Below are 22,338 nucleotides of genomic sequence, written 5' to 3'. Positions count from 1 at the left end.
TGCAGAATAAATATTTGTTGCACTAATTTATTTAATTCTCTATTAAAACAATAATATACCCAATTACTCCAAGTGATATAACAAAGGCAACATCTGTAATATTACTTTATCTAGGAAAATATTAACAGATACAGTCATCAAAGTGCTTGCATATCAGCTTGGAGAATTGGTATCGGCCGATCATCTGTATCGGCTTTAAAAATCCTGATCGGAGCATCCTTAAAAGTTAACATTAATTAATGCACCATGAACTAACATAAATATCTGTATTGACATGAGCAAAAACTAATATATGCCGAAAAACTATAATGTTCATGTTTGCTTTTATCCAAGTTAATGCAGCACCCCGTTGACACAGCAAGCAAATATATAAAAATATATTTTTTTGTTTATTATCTGTCTCTTATATTATATAAAGGGGGAACAAGTTGAAAAAGTCATAATTTCAACATATTAAAATTTGAGCAAAGTAGAACGAACTGAAATATGTAAGGAATAATTGACGACGGGCCATTGAATTTTAAGAAAATAATGCGCGGAGTGCCGTTTCACCGCGGGTGTGCATTATTTTCAAATAATTCAATGGACCGGAGTCAATTATTCCTCTTATACCACGATTACCACACATATTGCTCTGGTGCCTATTTTTAAGACATTTGACAAGTTAGGTGTGTGGTTATCAGAAATTAATGCATACCCACGGAACATTCAACAGACCCGTGGTATAATGACATATATTGACACCTGCATGATTTTCTTGGCCAGAGGGAACTAATTCTAAGGCCCAGTTTACACATACATGGTTATTTTGAAAAACTGAGAAATTTCCCTACGTTTGCGCCTTTTGTTTACACGCAAATGGAGAACTCACCCCTGAAACCGACTCTCTCTAAAAATTCTGGCATGTGTGGAGATTTGGAAAATCTTTGGTTGCACAGTGCCATGTAAACTGAAACAAATGGATGTTTAGGCAGCCAACGTCACAGTATGTGCCAGAGCTCGCACCTACGTCAAAAGTACGACCTTGTTCAAAGAAGGGACAGGAAGTGATTTGTTGCTGTTTTTGGGATTCTGATTGGCTTAAGTGGGCTTGAGCTTTTCGTTACACCATATATACATGGGTACGTGTCAATGAACACTTTTCTGAAAACTGACATGTGTGCACAAAGTTATTTTTGAAACCGGAGAGGTTGAAATGTCCGTTTATGAAAATAGCCGCCCATGTGTAAACGTAGTCTAAGTATTGCGGACAGAAGCGGGACATAATTATTTTGCTGGTGCGGGACATTTTGAAGTCAGGATTGTGATTTATAGCACCTGTACCCTTTTAACTCTTTCCGCAATTAAGAGAAACGCTTCCCTATGAAGAGTTTTTACGGCAATACATATTTCCGTTACTATCCACTAGGTGGTGCTCTTACCCAACTTATAAAACACTAAAGCATCCACTGATCCAACAACAGGAAAAACTCTGCATATGTTTTGATCATCGTTCTGAATCTGATCTCTAACAAAAGTTAATTATTTCAGCTTTTTGCTCAAAATTTGGTATTTTATAAGAAACCTACCCATATTTAAGAGGTTATAAAAAGAGAAAAATGAAAATCTCTTCTTTCGTTTGCTATATTGTGCGTTTATATATTTGAAGAAGATATTTTTATGGAAAGCATTAAACATTTGAGAAAATCATAAAAACGCTGTCGCTTGCTGGCAACGCTAGTGGGTGAAAGTTAAAAAAATCATTAATTAGCATTAAATCAATGTGAATGTGTTTATCATGTATTTGGCAGATACTTTTATCCAAAACAACATAGTTTATATGTTTAGTCAGTTTGTGTGTTTCTTGGGAGTGTGATTCATTGATAGCTGTACACATTTTTTTGTTTAAAACATGTAAAGATGAATGCACAATTGCATTAAATGCTTAATATGTACTTGGAGATTTCATTTCCCAGCAACCTCAGTATAATCCTAGCAACACTGCTCACATTTTCTTCAGAAAATATTAAACTACTGTTTTATATTTGCTAAGGAATGATCTGATATCTGTATAATTTCTCTGCCAAGTGTGGCATTTATTCAAAAAAGCAGACACCTAATCTGGGTAAACAGTTGATCTGAGAGCTATTTGTTTTTCTCAATGAGGCAGAAAGTGGGGAATAAGATGTACTTTTAACTCATGCTATTAAAATTTGCTAAATTTGGTGTTGCACGCCGTGCTGTTAGAATGCTTTTCAAAATCAACCTTGAGAAGATTACACAACACTTTTTATATCATTGTGTCTCCTCAGGTTATGTGTTCTGCATGTTGCACCGGTTGCCGGAGCAACACGACTGCATGTTTGACCATCTGGGGCGTGGCCGAGAGGAGGCCGTGATGAAGATGGTTAAACTGGACCGCAAGGTGGGCCGAACCTGCCAGCGCATCGGAGAAGAGTGCTCTTGAACACCCCCTGCCCCTTCTCGCACACACACACATACATACACACCGCAGTCCACTTATGCCACGCACGCACACACCTCAATCACCCACTAGTGACATCTTTATTTCTCCAGTACATCTCAGAGGAACCCACATCCTTGCTTGACCCCTGACCTGTGTCCCCTCAATAGCCTCGGGCTCATCACACACAGAGCCTTAACTTAACTGTTATCCGCCTCCCCTCCAGAGCGAACGCAGGTCACCGGGTCAATAAAACTTCCCCCAAGGTCACGGCGGAGAGGAAACAAGCGTCCTCCTCGTCCCCACCTCCCGAAAAGTCTGTAGTTTGGAGAACTGCTCTTTCTCAGAGGCTGCGGTCGACTCCAGGGGAAACTTGTCGATCGGGACCTTTGGGAATTTCCGTTCCACCTCCACAAGTCTCCTCCATCACACGGACGTTCGGATGAAAAAAAGTCTTTTTGAGGACCTGGATCACGCAGTCACCCCCCGTGATGACCTTGGGATAAGGCAGACTTTGCTTTTTGTGATTTCATTTGGCGAGCTGTGCCTATTTTACGCTCATATGCACTTACAGCCGTGTTTTCGACGCTTGGTCCGACACAAGGGCGGAAGCGAAATCAAACGGTACCCTCAAACGGATTGGATTCAGTTGGGACACAGCTCGTCCGGGAACTGTAGTTCATTCAGGTCTGAATAAACAAGCTCCGTAACCTCGTACGACTCCCAACAGCCCTTGCAAAATACTGTCTGCCTCTTAAAGCATCTAAACATCCCGGTTTACTTGCTTTGTCCCGTGTCATTATTTTCCTCATGCTAATCTTTCAATTCTCTCTCTTTCTCCCCATCCATGTCATTAAAGAGGGGCGTGTTCACCGTCGGTGGGAGCGAGGATGTCTCAATTTACCGGCACGTTTCTTTTATCTTTATTCTCGACTGGTTTTCTGTTTGGGTGTTGAGAAGGACAGAACTGAAGAAAAGAGATGAATATTGTGTATCTTAAGAAAAATCCTTATTTAACCTCCTTTGTGTTTCTGGTTAACTCTCACTCTAGCATAGAGCTGCATTACTTTGCCCTTTTTAGGTTAAAATAAAAACATACGAAAACATATGGATTATGGATAAGATAAATTCTGTAGCCTTTCTTTTTGTTTCTTTGTTTTTTCTTTTTCCTTTCCTCTTTTGCTGAAAAAGAATAAACTGGATTAGAGGATGTGTGGCATGGTTGTTTTATATTAATGATTGTAAGTGCATTCATAAAGCGAGGTTGGGTAAAACAAAAAAGATTCACTTTAGTAGCTGCACACAGGGAGCCACTCGAAGAAAGATTAATGGGCAATAAAGCAATGGTGCCTTAAAAAATAACTCTTAAAGGGATAGTTCACCCAAAAATGAAAATTCTGTCATCATTTACTCGATTGTATGTTTGTTCTTTGTTCTGCTGAACACACAGGAAGATAACGTTTTGGAGCACCATTCAGGGTTCCCACGTGTCCTTGAAATCCTTGAAAGTTTGTGAATCTGGGGGAAATAATTCAAGGCCCTGGAATGTTTTTGAAAATATATATAAAAATATACAGGTCATTGAAAGTGCTTAAATCTATTTAAAAAAATTCATATTATTCCCTGTGTAGTGTAGGATAATATCATAAAAATTTGATACTTTTTAAGCACACCAGCTAAAATCTTCACTTTAAATGCATATATCTTCTGTGCGAATGTTGATTCATACCAAAAAGTTTTTTTGCATAGTTGTGTTTGACACATGGAAACTTCTCGGGTTATGTATGTAACTGTTGATCCCTGAGAAAGGAACGAGACGCTGCGTCTCTCTTGCCATACTTCCTGCGTCCCTGTAACGCCGCCTTTGGCAATATTTCAGATAGCGATATACTTCCTGGCTCCTGCATCACCGTGTCTTTGCCGTTAAGCCTCACCATTGGTTGAATTTGATATACACATTTAGACGCACTTACCCTTGGAGGCGTACCCAAAGTTTCACCGCAGTGACGCAGCGCGAGTTCCCTCCAAAGGGAACTGTAACAATATATCTTAAAAGGTAACACGAAGTAACCGTGCTTTAGTCCTTGAAGTCGAGGGTATTGTACCTGGAAAGTCCTTGAAAGGTCCTTGAATTTGAAGTTTACTAAGGTGTGGGAACCCTGACCATTGATTTCCATAGTAGTGTTTTTTCTACTATTGAAGTCAATGGTGCTTCTGTTTCCTGCTTCATTACAAATAACTTCCTTTGTGTTCAGCAGAACAAAGAAATGAATACCGGTTTGTAACAAAATGAGGGTGAGCAAATGATGTTATTATTTTAATTTTTGGGTGAACTATACCTTTAACCTTGTTTTCAAGTAAAATACCTAAACATACATAAGTATGTTACAGAGGCTAATGCAAAAATCAACTTTGGCTTTAAATTAGCCTAATTTTATATTTATCCCATTGATACATAGTCCCCTGGTTTCACAGACAAGGCTTAAGACTAAGACACATGTTTAAGGTGTCTCGATTGAAAATACCAGATCTTAAAATAAGCCAGTGCCCTTGATCTAAAGCATGTTTATGAAAGATGCTTAAACATCTTAATTAATTTAAGGCCTAGGCTTGGCTTTGTCTGTAAAACCAGGCCTTTATTTTCTTTAGGTTTAGAACTTACTACATCTACATTTCTGAAAACAAGATCAATATTTTATGCGTATTTTAAGTAAGTGTGTCTTGGGTTTTAGGCATTTTTACATGGCAAAAATAAGCTTAGCTAAAACTAAGCTTCTTAGTTTTAAAGTGTCAATAGCTTTTTTGCATAAACATTATCTGCACATGTGCATAAAGGCAATTTTATTACTAGCCTGATCAAAACAAATACATTTTAAAGCTGCAATCCGTAACTTTTACCTCTCTTTTGCCATCTCCGTACATCCTAAAAGTCACATATCTGAAAAGGTAATGTGTGCAGCATTTGTTTTGACTAAATGAAACTTGAATGTATCATAATCACATTGCTGCAGTGTTTCTTGTTCAGAGGATAAAGTAATCTCTGCTTCAGTATTTAATCCCTTAAAAAAGCCCTTCTGCTATTAACTTTTGTTTTAGCATGAGCTCTGTTGAGTTCACTTTTTGCCTGTAGACTCTTTCTAGTTCGAGCCTTTATTGTTTTAAAAACAGACGATTCCTCAGATGTAAGGATCTAATAAACTGACATGTTTACATGATATTTCCCAGATGATTGATGCTTTAAACTTTACAGATTTAACGCAGCCATCTAAATGACAACTCTAAGCTGTTGAACAAACTACAAATGCTTCACCATATGCGGCAGCATCGTGCGACTCCTCAACACTAATACATTTCTTGTTGCTTTAAACAACTTAAACTAATTAATTTTAACTTTCTTGACTAGTGAGGAGTTAGTATAAATAAATAAAAAGTTGAATGGAGTTATTTTTATAATTTAAAGCAACTTCAACTAGTCAAAAAAGTTAAACCCTTGAAGAACCCAAGATGATTTTGAGTAGCAGCAATTAACATTTCAAAAAGTTATATAACCTACAAATTGCTACGGCACAAATTAGAAATCATCATTATTATTCAATTTTTATAACACTTTTCACAATTGTTAAATTGTTTCAAAGCAGGTTTACATTAATAAAAGCAAGAGGAAACACAGAAAAATTGGTGGACAACATAAGAAGTATAGACTGAAAAAAATATTCATTCAATTTATCATTTACTTAAAATGTACTTCTTTTTAAGGCAAGTGGTTGCAATCAATTTATTTAAGCTACGTTTAAACAAAAGTTTTTCTTTTTGTTTTTCTAATTTTTTTCTATTTTTTTTTTATTGAGTAAATTGAATGAATATTTTTTTTCAGTGTACAGTGGCTAAGATTAAATCGTACTAGCAAGAGCAGTAATAATGTAATGCCTAGAAGAGAGTTCTAAATTAAGCCAATGTGAATTATTTATAAGCTTATCTTGTGAATAAGGTTAAGAAGACCCTATGTATTTACTCAACTTATTTTTGTTTATTTTCACTGAAAAAAATAGTGATTGCAGCTTTAAATTTGCATTTTCCATTAGACTAAATCCATGATTTCATGTATTAACTTTACCTTATGTACATATATGATTGTGTATTTGTGTGTACAGGGCTTGACATGCACAGTATATTATAAAGTGTGTATCAGATCAGAGCAGGGTTATGATTTGTCACATCTTCACTGTGAAAAATACTACAGACTAAAAAAGCTTATATAGACTGAGTGATCATAGCAAATGTGCTGGATGTTGATGAAGAATGGGTAGCGCCATTAACCCCGCAGGGAGTCCCCGGCACGGTTATATTTTATCTGATGAGATGCACACTGACTCCCTTTGACTCTCACACCCTGTGTACACCTGGTATTAAAGGGGACGTATCATGAAAATCTTACATTTTCCATGTTTAAGTGCTGTAATTGAGTCCCCAGTGCTTTTATCAACCTAGAAAATGTGAAAAAGATCAACCCAGTAACTTAATTTTGGTAAACAATTCTCTGTAAGCATGTGAAAAAATAGCAAATTTTTTCACACATTTTTCACCTTAATCTGTACTATCCAACCACAGCACTGTCATTTAGTGCAGATAGCAACTCATTTGCATGTAAATGTGGGGTTTGTAGACACGCCACTTACCGCTGATTGGCTACAAGTGTGTTTTGGTACTTGGCCGACTCCCTTTTCCAAAGTGTTTATCAAAAATCATGCACCCCGCCTTTAAAAGGACACCCCCAAAATGGCACATTTTGCTTACACCTACAAAGTGGCAATTTTAACATGTTATAATAAATTATCTATATGGTATTTTGAGCTAAAACTTAGTACTCTGGGGACACCAAATATTTATTTGACATCTTAAGAAAGTCTTGTGTTTTGTGTTGATCAGATCAAGTGGATGACGCTAAATACAGGTGTAAACGGGTTGTAAAACCTTTTGAGCTCGTCCATTTGACCACATTCACAGGTAGTCAAAAACGATTTCGACCGTATTGCTTTTGGGGTGTAGACCTGCATGTGCTCGAATTTGTTTAAACAGCCACAAAAGACCGCCTTCTCTCCACCTGTTGATCTAATGTGTGATGTACCGAGCACAATGTTTTTACATCGGTCCTGACTTCTAGAGCAAGCATGCAGTGTTTATTGCAGTCTTTAGTGTGTCATTGAGAAAACTAAATCTCGTATTTGTGTTTCATTCAAATTTGGTCGAGCTTATTTCGTAAAGTGCTCTGAAATATCAGAGAAAACTCTTACATGTACAGAATCTTATGACCAAAGTGCTGTACAATAAAAAATGCAAGTAATTTTTTAATTACTAAAACAAGAAGTAATAAAAACAATTTCAATAAAACTATCAAAAAGAAACAGAAAATTGCTGATATGCCAAGGAAAACAGATACGTTTTTATAAGGGGACTTAAAAATAGCCGGAGTGTAAATCAGCCAAACTCTGACAGAGTCCTCATCAATTTAAACCCGTCTTTTCTCCCCCTCGTGTTTTGAGGACTTGCCCATATACCATCCCCTCGAGGTAATCAGGACAGAAGCGGTCGAAAGTGGACAAAACAGCTGGATTAAACACTGGGTGTGAACGAGAACGTGTCTATCGTCTAATTGTGATCCGATTTAATACCAGGTGTAAATGTGCTCTCACAATGATTACATGAAACTCATGCTGGTGAATTAATGCTTATCTTAACTCAACCTGCCTAACAAATACTTGGTTAGTCTGATTTGAGTTAAAGGAGCAATGTTTGCATTCAACAGGTCTGGAAATGTATGAAAAGACCTGCTAAAATTGAACATTTTGTAATGCTTGAAAGTAAGCCTTACAGAAAACCTCATACACACTTAACAACAAAAGTGCTTAAAAGCTTCTTCACAGCGAGGTGATTTCTTTCTTACATTTTTATAATCTAAACAACCTTTTGTGAAACAAAGTTTTTTTCTGATGTTAAAAGTTCTTTATAAAACCATTCAGCTTAAAATGATTCTTCTATGGCATCGTGAAGCACCCTTATTTTTAAGCGTGTATGGAGTATGATTAAGGGATTAACATTATGGTCATGCAGAATAAGGCATTAATATAACTTTATGGGGTGGTTTCCTGTACAGGGATTAGTTTAAACCAGGACTATGTCTTAGTTTAATTAGAAAATATTACTAGATTTAACAAACATGCGTTACTAAAAAAATACTTGTGTGCTTTTTGAGGCAAAACAAATGGCACTGATTTATTTTAAGATATGTCAGTGCAAGTTGTTTTCAGTTTGGACAGCTCTTACATTTATTCTAGTCTAGGACTAGTCTAATCCCTGTCCGGGAAACCGCCCCTATAAACAGCCAATATGTTGGTAATATGCAAGCTAATAAGCAACAGTATTGGGGGTAACGCATTACAAGTAACGCGCATTATGTAGTAGGCTAATATTACTTTTCTGAAGTAACAAGTAAAGTAACGCAAAGTATTACTTTATAAATGTACACATTAATATTTGAGTTACTTTTTAAAAAAAGTAATGCGAGTTACTTTTCAATTTAATTAATTCAATTTAAAAATAAAATAATGTACTGAATTAAACTGAACATATTAACGTAGGATTATGTGCACTGTGCACCTGAGGGGGAACCGTTTGGGTCAGACACGGAGATGGCAGGCCAGAGCTAAAAAAAACACCTATGCCTGAAAGAGATCGAGCCTTAGCCAAGTAAGATAAAGTAACGCAAAAGTAACTTAAAAGTACCGTAAGCATTACTTTCCATGGAAAGTAACTAAGTAACGCAATTAGTTAATTTTTTGGTGATTAACTTAATATTGTAATGCATTACTTTTAAAAGTATCTTTCCCCAACACTGAGGCAACGTTAAAAGTGAGAATTGGTCCTCATACTTAAGCGTTGGCACTTTTTTAGTAGTTTTGCACAAAAAACAGATGTGATTTTTTTTAATACATGGGTTAGGCTTGAATGAACCACAGCTTGGGCAGAAATTAGTGGACTGGAAATATTGCTTTATGAATTCTGCTGAAATCAACCAACATCTGTGACCCAGTTTCAACAACCTGCCTCATGAGCCGTACAAATTAGTGTCTGATGGAAACAATTCATAAACCACTTTGTGTAAACTGAGTGACATGTAACCTGTAAACGTGGATCCCTTCAGCACGACAGAGGAGAAGATGGTATGATGAATAAATGTCAAGGTATGATCTATATATAAAGTGTGGGGTAAACTATGCCAATTTTACATTATCTTTCAGGAAAAATATTCATTTAACAAGATATTGTATTTAATATATAATTAGCAACTTCAGTAAATATGTTTTGATTCTTCTCACATTTGACACTAAGTGATGGGCTCTTTCTAAATTCATGGTTACCTGACAAAGAATTGTGCAGTTTTTTATAGAACAACATTTCTTTTTCATTCTACCCTATATTTATGCTGCTTTCAAAAACTGGCCTGGTGAAGGGATATTGCTAGGCAAGACACCTTCTTCTGGCACCATTCATTTCATTTTCGCTTTGGGCTGTCCTTGCCTGAGAGTATGGTGGTGTAACAGAATGGGTCATGTGACTTCCGGACCTCTAGGCTACCGGCCAATAATTTAAAAACAACCGATAGCCATGGCCGATACATCCTGTCAATCAAAAGAAACATCACTATTTTAATATTAATGGTCATTATATAAATTAATAACATTTAGAAAAAATTTATTTTCAGAATTTGTTTAATGAAAGTTAATATAACCACCTAACTATCAGTATCTGCAGAAATAAGTCTGAATAATCTGCTATCGGTGGACAATTTTAATACCGGTGCATCTCTACTTTATGTTAGTTCCACTTTAACATATACATAATTTGTAATTATTGTGTAACAGTGTGTAATTACTAGTTACTAATCCTAACCCACATTACGTACATGGATTTGCCAGTATTTTGTCGGGTAAAACATTGTAAAATGTTTTATTTTGTGCCACCATACTTACTTGTGTAACTACTCGGAAGTGTTTGGTGGCTTCTAAATTCATTCCTGTTTGGATCCTAAGGAATGAATTGTTGCTAGGCTAAATGATAACACATTCACGACACGCCATACAAAGATTAAGTTCACGCATTGAAAAAAGATAGGTATGTATTAATTTGTCTAAGTTGAGGTAAGAACATCGTAAAATATTGAAAAACGGTGGTGTTTTCCTTTAAGGTTTAACATGTAATGCCAGAAATATATTACATAAGTGTGCAAATGCAGACACAAATGGTTATTTAACGCATTGTCCCATTAAGCATACTTAACATGCATATTTGTGTTACTCCACACTCTGCCACACACTGTGTGTTTTGTGGTGTTTAATCCTGTCAGACGTCAGTTTCACAACTCTGTGTCAGCAAAGAGAGAAATGTCTAATCAAATATCATCTTCATATGGTCTGTTTGCCAGACTCTGTGTGAGATACAAACAGGGCTCATCATACTGCCAGTAGTGAGTCAACAGGCAGATGGGCTGATCAAATATTTAGAGAGAAAATATTTTTGAGATGTATGTGGCCAAAATATCATAATGAGTTTCTGTGTAGTTCAGCATTTATAAATAAAATACATGACGATTTTATTATTGTAATTAAATGATTTCCACTATGCTAATACATTTGGATATCTTGGTATATGTAATAGGATTATAAACGCACAGCATAGTTTATCTGAGTCCATATTCAACACATCCTGTGGTATGCGCATGCGCGACGGTGCGCGGTACTAATTGATGACGAAATTTGCGCCACTGTAATGAACCCTGTGTACACTCAGGGGTCTCCAACCTTTTTGTGAGCAAGGACTACCACAATGGATATAACAATCTAGAGGGCTACTTTTTAAATATAGTCTACTCAAAACTTGTATTTTTTTACTTGATTTTAGTGATGGAAGAAACGAAGCTTTTCGAAGCTTTGAATCAATTGAACCAATTGCTCAGTAGCAGTTTTAACATAAAGTGGCATGGCATCTTACGCACAGAAGCCACTGGCACGTGCCACTATGTTTTGTGGCACTTCCGGTTTCCATTGGCTCGTACCAGTGGCTCGTCGAGTGGCACTTCCGGTGTCCAGTGGCTCCTGCCACTTTTTAGTGGCTCGTCGAGTGGCACTTCCGATGTCCAGTGGCTCATACCACTCCGTTTGGTTGCTCGTACACTAACATGTCAGTAAAACTTGGTCTGTTTGATTGAGGCATGTGGGACTGATACTCACCGATCGATCATTACAGATTCGAGCGTAACTTACGCGTGCTGCTGCTATGTTCATTTAATTATGACACAATGATTTTGTGTGTCCTTTCTGACTCTGATGTTTCAGGTAACCGAATGCGTAAATTGAGTCGAGAGCTAAATATATCATATTGACGCTCGTTCATAAAGGAATTGTATGATCACAATATTTAAAATGGAAATAATATTTTGAGTGTTTTCATTTAATAAAGCACAGTATTTGTCTGAGCCATGGTCGTGTGAACATTGTGCCTTTTCTTAATATTTAATCAGTTTTTGTAAATCGTTTTTTTTTTTTTTTTTTTTTTTTAAAGTAGTATGCCTAATTTAAGTGAGTCTACTAGATAATGAAAGACGAGATCGAAGAAAAAAACTGACTCCTTCTTAAAGCATACTGTCGGCAACATTTAGATCCAATGAAATGCATAAAATAAAGGAAAAAACTGTGTTTGATTTAATCATTTGTAAAGTGTTTTGCTAAGTGTTTTGTAAATCTGTTTTGCTTTGAAATAATCCAACAATTTATCTAAAATAATTACTATCTCATAAATGTTGTGAAATAATAATTTGTTCAAACCCTTATTTCTTATAGACAACAATCTATATAGACTATATAAAATGTAATTTTAAAGGGCACGTGACGTATCTGCACTGTCAACACCGTGTAAATATCAAGTTGTAAAAAAATAAAATAAATATCAAGTTGTAAAATATGTAACAGGACATTGTTTTTAAACATAAACATGGTTAGACCGACACCTACTGTTTTGGCGTGCATGTGTGTAAATGCGGTACTTTGCAGAAAAAAAATATTATAATATTCTGCGAGATTCTTATAAATGACACTTTTTATTAAATACAACACATTGGCACTGTTTACAAATAAAAACGTGCCACTCACAGACTACATTTTCACAAATAATACAATAAGAAAATTTATATTTAAAACTATTATACAATATACAAAATAGCTCAGACAAATGTTGTGCTTTATTAAATATATAAAATATTTGCCTTCCCATTTTAAATATTTACATTTTTAATACTTAAATTGTGAATTATGATCATACGATCATCAAGATGTCCTATTTAGCTCTCGATGCATTTCACGCATTCGGTTACCTGAAACACCAGACAGTCAAAAAGGACACACAAAATCATTGTGTCACAATTGAATGAACATAGAAGCAGCACGCGTAAGTTACTCTCGGTTCTGTAATGATCGATCGGTGAATATCAGTGCCACATGCCTCAATCCAACAGACCTAAGTTTTACTGACATGTGTCAGTAGACAAGCCACAAACGGAATGGTATGAGCCACTGGACATCGGAAGTGCCACTCGACGAGCCATCACTAAACAGTGACATGAGCCACTGAACACCGGAAGTGCCACTCGACGAGCCACTAAACGGAGTGGCTCGAGCCACTGGACACCGGAAGTGCCACTCGACGAGCCACTGGTACGAGCCAATTGAAACCGGAAGTGCCACAAAACGTAGTGGCACGTGCCACTGGCTTCTGTGCGTAAGATGCCATGCCACTTAATGTTAAAACCCCTTCTCCAATTGCTTCGTAAATTGATTCAGTTTTTCGAAGCATTCGAAACACCATACACGCTGGCGACACCTGCTGGCAAAAAAGTGTAAAAGCAGCAAGATCTGTCCAAAAATTTTACACTTTTTACAAAATAACAGCAAGATTGTTCTAAAATTATGGTTTTTTATTATTATTATTATTTAATTTAATTAAGAAATTAAAAGTGTATCTTTAGTTTTATTTATGACAAACAAATCATTAAAACGAAGTCCTTTTTTAATTATGCACATTTTTGTAATTAAATCTGTCTATAAACAAAAATTAGACAAAATGGTAATGTTATTAGGATGAATGTTTTATAAACTTTTACAATAAAACTGACCCGAGTTCACCTACACTGGTCATTTGTGATCAACTCCCCCTAGTGGTGAATCGTCGGATTTTCGAAACGTTTCGAAACAGTTATGAGGTAATGAAGCCTTGTTTGCTAAAATCACGTGACTTTGGCCAGTTTGAAACAAGATCCGAACCAATGATTCGAAACAAAAGATTCGTAAATGTTTCAAAGCCTCATGAAGCATGCTTCGGAATCGCTTATCACTACTTGATTTTATTTTATTAAAATGTTAACATACATAAAATAAGCCAAGCAAATATGGAGGATTTCATCTGACGCACGTGCGTTGTCGCGGTTACGCCTCTGGTCGGAACTTACTTCCGGTTTCTGTTTGTTTAATGGTCTGACTAGTGGCTAAAATAAACTCTGGAACAACCTGTCAAAACAAATGTTTTGGTTACCTAAAGAGGGAGACGGCGATCATGGATGCTTTAGCTATGAAATATGAACTAAGGTAATCTACTTGTTGTTTATTTTGCATGTTGTCAGAAATAAACTACTCTAATAGGACTTGTTGTTGTTGATTCTTAGCGGAGTATCCCGGAATATTAAAATTTACGCTATTAAAGGGATAGTTCACCCAAAAATTAAAATCTGTCATCATTTTCTCATCCGCATGTTTTAAACCTGTATGTTTTTCTTTATTTTGATTAACACAAAAAAAGATGGTAAGCACATAGCTAATTGCAACCACACAGCTAATTGTAACCATTGACTTCCACAGTAGGAAATCAAATATTATGGAGGTATTGTGATAAATTATGAAGAAGATATTTTGATAAATTATGGTAAGCACACAGTTGATGGTACCCATTGAATTCCATCCTATTTTTTTCCTACTATGGAAGTCAATGGTTACAATCAACTGTGTGCTTATTAAAATATCTTCTTATGTGTACATCAGAAAAAATAAATTCATACAGATTTTAAAAAAAACTGAGGATGAGAAAATTATGGCAAAATTTTCATTTTTGGTATCCCTTTAATAGAATGTGCTTTGGCGGGCAACCCACAGACTCCTTGTGGGCAACCTTGTGCCCGTGGGCCAATGCTGGAGACCACTGCCCTAGCTGGTACAACCTTTTATAAAAATACTTCCTTCAATTTTCTACAAATAGTCAGAATCCAATCGCAATTATCGGGGATTAGATAAATATGGGTGTCAGATTGCCTCACAATCCCCATCACAGACACTCCTGTAGTTTTATCTTGATAGGATATAGCAGTGCCGTATAACATTATTAGCAGGGATTTAAGGGTGCTCAAGTCCAACCTCTAATCCACTCAAACCCTTGTCCTCTATAAGAACAGCGACTGTCCAGCCACGCGTGTAACATACACAGATTTCTGTACAGCGTCCGGTTTCCTAATTCAATTCTATTTCAATTGGCCTCATGTTTCTCTAACATTTCTTGCAAACGTTTTCTTGAGACAGAACAATTTGTTCTGGGTGATAGCAAGTGAAAGCAAATTACCACTGACTGGATTAATGGAGTGTGTGTGTTCATGTGCAGGTTTGTATTGGTTTTTGCGAGCATGAAGATGTTTCTAACGAAATTAAGACGTCAGCAGTGAGCGTTGTTATTTACTGTCATGTTAGTCCGATATCTGGGTGTGGGGGGGAGTGGAGACTTTGGGTGTCTGATGTGGTTTAATTATTTGAGAGTTGAGCTGAAATTACATCCCGTGTTAATACACACTTAAGGTTTAATTTAGCACTCAATCCTGGGCTTTTAGTGTTCACACTGACCTATCATCGTTTTTTAATTCTGTTCTTTCCTTTCTCTGTTATTCATATCCCTCTCTTCCCGAAACTATTTCAGTCTAGCGTCTGATCTCATTGGGATGGTCAATATGTTATTAGCTCTACAATAGCCTGGTCTTTAAAGGGATTGTGTTCTAACGTAAATAATTTGATGTGTTATGTAGACATTGGGGACAGTGGCCATATTGAACACAAAATTTGCGCATGAATAATGGCATGAATTGTTTTTTTGGGGGGGTATAGTGTTCTTTATTAAATTAACAGACTTTGCTTATCACTGCTTTATAGTATGTATATTAGTTTGCTCTACTCCATTTTTAACATAACCTAGTTTCTTTTCCACCAGAATAATAACATACACTAACTTGGTCAAAATAAAATAGTATTTTTTACAAATGACTTTTCTGTGAGTTTCATTATATTTTAAAAATAGATGTGGCTTCATAATCTCTAATCAAAAACGCTAATCCCCTTCCCTCCTCGAAACAATATCTCTTTACTTCTGGTCACGAGGAATGGTGAGAGGAAAAGTAGCAGCGATTAGCAAATAGCAATGTGACCCATTTTCCAACAATTCCAAATAATTCTCGATGGACGGATACGCCACACCAAGGAAAATAAGATAATCGCTACTTTCGTTTCATTGTGACTTAAAGGGATAGTTCACACAAAAATAATAATACTATCATTAATGACTCAACCTCATGTCTTTCCAAAATCGTAAGACCTCCGTTTATCTTCAGAACACAGTTAAAGATGTTTTAGATTTAGTCCGAGAGCTTGTTGACCCTTCATTGAATATGTATGTACGGTATACTGTCCATGTCCAGAAAGGTAAAAACATCATCAAAGTAGTCCACGTGACATCAGTGGGTCAGTTAGAATGTGTTGAAGCATCGAAAATACATTTTGGTCCAAAAATAAAAAAATACGACTTTATTCAGCATTGTCTTCTGTTCTGCGTCTGTTGTGAAGTGCATGCGCTAGACTAAAGTCATGTGACTGCAGTGACGCAGATGATGTACGACGCGGCTGACGTGTTATATGGTGCGCCCGGGCTTCGTTTACAGCCTGAGGGAGACGCACGCTGTAAGTTTGAAATAAAAACAAACTTCGCGAACACGTCTGAGGATAACACATCATCCGCGTCACTGCAGTCACGTGGATTTTAAGGTGGGTCATGTTGATGTCTTTTCCTGGACCCTGCCCACCTGCCATACCATATAAACGGAAGTAAAGAGAGATTGTTTCAAGGAGATCTGCATTTTTGATTAAAGACTATGAGGGCACATGAATTTGTATAAAAACTGGTATAAATAAATTGACTTTGATATTTGATATATATAAATACTAGAATGTGATCTGAAACCCAGGGTGGGAGTTAAGTGACTGATCAAAAAATGAACAGCATGTCCATTAAACAGTTTGTGGACAGCTTCTCATGTTGATCCACTGAAAGAGTTTGAACATTTTAATTTCTTCTGTCTCTACTGTCTTTCTTGTCCGGGTGGCTTCTGTTATTGATTTTTCTGTCCCTTGGACTTTTCAAACAAAGCAAAGTGGAGATTGCTTTCTCTGGAAATGTTCCCTCTTTCTCTCTCTCTTTCTGACAGGGGGTCTTTTCCGGTGTCTATCTGCTTTCTGTTGTCCATGAGCTGAGAGGCCACCAGTGTCATGGAGAGCTTTAGTGTTTGGTGTGTTTGGAGCAAACAGCTTCAGAATATCAATCAGTCGCTCCGATTGAAGCAGCAGGAAAACTCAGAGACTCATCTGATGGCAGACTGATGGAGAGTCTGTGAACCTCAGCCAAAAGGGATACAAACTCTGCCCTGGCCGCTCATCTCTGATTGGTGGTGAGTTAAAGGTAATTCTCTCATCACCTACGTATCAGATGTGCTTAAATGCCTGTGACTGCTCTCTGCAGGCTATATTTCTTTATTCTCTATCTCTCGCTACTCTTTGAAAAAAGCATTCTGGGTTGTTTCAACCCTTTGAGTAAAATTTCAATAAACACCACCGATGGGTTTAAATTAACCTACACTCATAGTATGGTTTGGGTTAAAAGCAGACATTTGGGTTTGTTCATATTTTACCCAACTGTGGGTTGAAACAACCCAGCATTTTATGATGTATTGAACGGTGTTATGTTAGTAATCAGATTATTTGCTCAGTTTGTCTGAATATTGTCTGTAGTGTTTAAGATAACAGGATGTGTGTAAAAGGTTTAGGGTTCATGTGGATCTTTATATGAATTGATTTTTAGCTCTCATTTCAGGTCCATCAGCAGCATGCTTCAAATAAAGAGATGCAGGGAGAAGCAGCTGGGCGGTCAAAACATGAATCTCCTTTCTCATGGCTTTGAGGTGCAGCAAATCACGTGAAACATGTTCAAATGTGTTCTCGTATTAGACTAGATAGTGGCATTTAAAATTATAATCCTGAAAATAGTTTTAAAGTATAAAATAAATTAACCATAAAAATAACTATACATTTGAGAATAATTTTAAAAATCTTGCTTTTTTTAAAACTAAAACTATTAGCTAAATTATGAGCTTATTACACTTATTTAGCCTATTGTTTTTTTTTTATTCTTAGCGGCATTCATAGGAGTTGCACCCTTTGACTTTCTGGTTGCACCACCTGACAACTGCAATAAATGTACATTTAACTTTCTACTTGGATGCTTGTATACTTTTGCCCCTGATATTAAATTTATACAGATTATTTTTAAATAGAAATGAAAATGTGTGTGAAAAGAATAGCATTTTTTTTCTAGTTTTACATTGGTTGCACCACCTGACACAGAAAGTGTACCAGCCTACACATTACATCAAAGTTGCTATTTTGTCAGTATTTGAGAGAAATCTACAAACTTTTCATTCAGCTATAAAGCCCATGTGGTTCACTGGATGATGTGATATCATGTTTATGGTTTATAATTTTTTAATAAAAGGCCCATGATTGCAGTTGTTTTACCTTGACATTTGAGAACATCCAAATTGTTGGACAGATGTTTTGCAATTATCCTAACATCCCAACAACAACTCTTATTTTTGAAATTTGTTTATAGGAAAGGTTTTGCGCATAAAATAATGTAAGTATTTTATTATCAATTTCTATTCATTTGTATGAACACCTTTTTTTGTACACAACTGCTAATTTGTACTGTTTTACCCTGCTTGCCATTTTACAAGTTTGAGATACCAAAACATAAATAAGTATTTAATTAAAAAAATGTATTTAACGGTGCTGGGCAAAGATTGATCGCGATTAATCGCATACAAAATAAAAGTGATTTTTTGCATAATATATGTGTGTGTACTGTGTGTAATTATTATGTATATTTAACCACACATTCCTATATTCATTTCAGATTTTTTTTATATATATATACATGTATATATAATTTTATTCCATTTATTTATCATATAGAATATATAAAATATAAATATAAATAAATATATATACACATGTAAATGTTTCTTAAATACATGTGTGTATTTAATGAAAAAAATATATATATTTTTTTCATTTATATATTATATAGAATAAATAAAAATATAAAGAAATATATATACACACATGTAAATGGTTCTTAAATACATACATGAATGTGTGTGTATTTATATATACATAATAATTACACACAGCTCACACACTCTTAAGTTATGCAAAAATCACTATTATTTTGTATGCGATTAATCGCGATTAATCTTTGTCCAGCACTATTATTTAAGCTAAATATTAAAGTTATCCAAGTAACACATGTCATAAATACATTATGGGCCCTATTTAAACGATCTGAAACGCAAGTGCGAAGCGCAAAACGCAAGTGACTTTGTGGGCGGATCTTGGGCGCTGTTGCTATTTTCCCGGCGGGAGAAATAACTCTTGCGCCAGGCGCAAATCAATAAGGGGTTGGTCTGAAGTAGGTTCATTATTCAAAGGTGTGGTTTGGGCGTAACGTCAAATAAACCAATCAGAACGCTATCCAACATTCCCTTTAAACACAAGGGTGCAAGTTCCATGGCGGGTTGCTATTATTATGATGGATTTACCAGGCGCACGCCAGGAGCGGTTCACAGCCGAGGAGACCGACGTTCTTGTAAGAGCAGTCAAAGACAGAGAAGTTGTTTTGTATGGGGATAGGAGAAACCCGCCCAAATCAGCGTCGGTTAAACAGGCGTGAGAGGAAATAGCCACAATTGTCTCATCAGCTGGCATCCCCAGGACGTTGCGCCGCAAGCGCTACAATGATGTCAGGATAAATGCCAGCATAAATCGGGCACGCCGTGTAAGGGGAGGTGGATCTGCCTCTACACAGGACCTGACGCCAGCAGAGGACATCGCTGCGTCCACCCTCACTGCTGAAAGCCAAGAAACGCAAGCAGTCCAACCCCAAAGTACTCTTACTCAAGTTCACATACATTAAGGTTTCTTATGAAAACATTTTAATTATTATTTACATAAAATAAACGTAATACAGCCACACAACAAACGTATGAAAATATTTTAATCGTTATTTGCATGAGAATTTTTTAACGCAGCCACACAATAAATACAAACTATCACCACAATGCTCACCACTATGATTTTCCTTATCTCATGTGCTAATATTTTTTATTGTAACAATTTATGATTTGCAAAAATAACTGTTGCATCTGTGTAGTTTAGATAAGCAAAGTGTGTGCGCGTTGTGCACGCTATACATTATGGTCAAGCATGCGCCCTTAAAATAGCATAATGAACCACGCGCAACGCGCCACTGACTTTAGACTAGTTTTTTCTGGTCAGTGGCGCAATTGTTTTTTGAAACGGCAAAATAGCATCAGGGATGGTTTGCGCCGGAACACGCCTCCTTTTTTTGCGCTGAACCGCCCAGGAAGCGCAAGTTCATTCCCTAGTTTGCAGACGTGCGTCTGTGGAGGGAAAAACCCGCTGTGCGCCGGTGCAAAATATGAATGATACATGCGTCACTGACAAAGTCATTTGCGCTGGGTGCAAGATAGGGCCCTATGTATCATATGGTTTTAGGATGTCGTCAAAAAAGCATATATGAATACATTTTTACTTAAAAAATTAAAATAAATGTAATAATTTTAGGATTAGTGCATAAAGCTATGCATAGGTTAGAAGTCTAAAATTTTTCCAAATTGAGATACATTAAATAAGTAAACGTGTGTGCGCAGGATTGAGAAATTGTGATGGATTATGTCAGTGAGAAGATCGAGTCAAACACCCTTCACAACCTTTGCTCTCTCAAACTGATGAGATTTTTTTTGATTGAGGTAGGTAGGACTGCTAGAAAGAGCAGAACTGTATTTGTAATTTACTAAGTCTGAGTGAAATACAAACATATCATCTCAATAAATGACACATAGGCCTGAATAGACAAGACAAAAATAATGAAGTGTGAATGTGAAAAGTAAAAGTGTTAGTGAGAAGAAGCATCTATTTGTCTTGTCTGTTCATATACCTGTCAGTTTGTCTTCCTGCCCATCTGTCTTTGTCCGTCTGTCTTCCCGTTTATCTTTTTGTCTGTCTGCCCATCTCCATCCATCCATCCACCCACTCACCAACAGACAAAGATGATTATGTGATTGTATCTTTTTTTGCTTGCCATAAGACAGGCAAGTTTCTCTCCATCTACCTGAGAGACATAATATGCACTCTCATAACCTCTCTAAGAATAGTAAATGACGTCCTCTTCATTTTATTTCACTGGGACAGGAGTGATCTCATCATTAGTACAGCTCACAACACTGTCAGATAGAGAGATGAGGTGAGCGTATGTGTAGTGTATGGCACGGAGATCTGCTCCACTAACCGTATCTAAAGTCACGCTGTGTGAGACTCAGACGACACCTGTCAAACATCTCGGCCAAAATCATACATTTGAGTTTTAAATCACAGTCTGATATAAATCACAGAGGTTATATCTTGTCCCATGTGTGAATTTTGGAGCCATTCATCTGGACACATGCCTGAACATTATTTCTTGTTGAAGGCTGTGATGGTTCGACATGGAAATTGTTTTATCGAAATACATAATTGGGTTTATTTAAAAAAAATGACCGTGTTATGTGTGTGGCGGGGAGATCTGCTCTACTAACCGTGTGTTAAGTCATGCTGTGTGAGACTCAGATGACAGCTGTCACAAACCTCAGCCAAAATTTATTGCAAAGTCGTGCATTTGAGTAAATGAGTTTATATGAAAGTGAGTTTCCTGTTTGGTATTTTGTTGGTTTATCTGATTTCTGTTAGATTGACTCTCAAGTCCTCTCTTAAACTGTCTTCATCATACTAAAACTTTATTAAACCTATATGACTAAACAGTGCCATTGACACTAATAATGCGCTTAGGGCTGTCTGCAGAGCCGGTCTGACTCAAATCTGTTCAATTCTCTGTCCTCTGCCTTCAACGCCCTTAAAGATCTTTTGGCATGAATTATTAACGCCCGTCATATAATACGCCTCATGAGTGATTTCAGTTTGTGGTCAGTGAAAGGTCTGAGGCGTTACCTTCCCCGCCTTGGTAACCTTGCAAATGCGATGATATCCCGAAGGCTTTTACATGCCGTTTCTCAGATTTAACTCCGAGTCTGGCGTTACACAGCAGAACGTTGTCTGCGCAGGCGGAGACTCATCTCATCTGAACGACTCTTGCTCATTGTACTTCATTCTGTTAATTGGTCTTTAAGACCATCTGCAGGCTAATTGACTGTCTGCTGTTGAGAAAATGCCATTAGCTTCACAACCTTTGCCGCACAGTCAATTCATCAATAAAAAGTCGTCAATTATATAGTCTCCATTCAAATATAATGAGCAGACTCGAAGGCTTGCCTGCAGGCAGAATGAGAACGCAAGCTGGAACTTAAATAGGAGATATTTCTA

General features: G+C 36.7%; 1 protein-coding gene across 1 annotated transcript in view; it reads left to right on the top strand.

Annotated features, from left to right (window-relative positions):
* Window positions 1–3,653, top strand: part of zfand3 (zinc finger, AN1-type domain 3) — a 28,392-nt gene extending 24,739 nt beyond the window's left edge. Inside the window, exon 6 of the mRNA XM_065296117.1 lies at window positions 2,292–3,653. Within this exon, the coding sequence (XP_065152189.1) occupies window positions 2,292–2,446 (155 nt within the window). The 3' untranslated portion in view covers window positions 2,447–3,653. The remainder of the gene's footprint in view (window positions 1–2,291) is intronic.
* Window positions 3,654–22,338: the final 18,685 nt, after the last annotated feature.

This window comes from Paramisgurnus dabryanus, chromosome 20, assembly GCF_030506205.2.
Source record: "Paramisgurnus dabryanus chromosome 20, PD_genome_1.1, whole genome shotgun sequence".
Lineage (NCBI taxonomy): Eukaryota > Metazoa > Chordata > Actinopteri > Cypriniformes > Cobitidae > Paramisgurnus > Paramisgurnus dabryanus.
The sequence above is the reverse complement of the archived record's forward strand: the minus strand, read 5'-3'. Positions and strand labels throughout refer to the sequence as shown.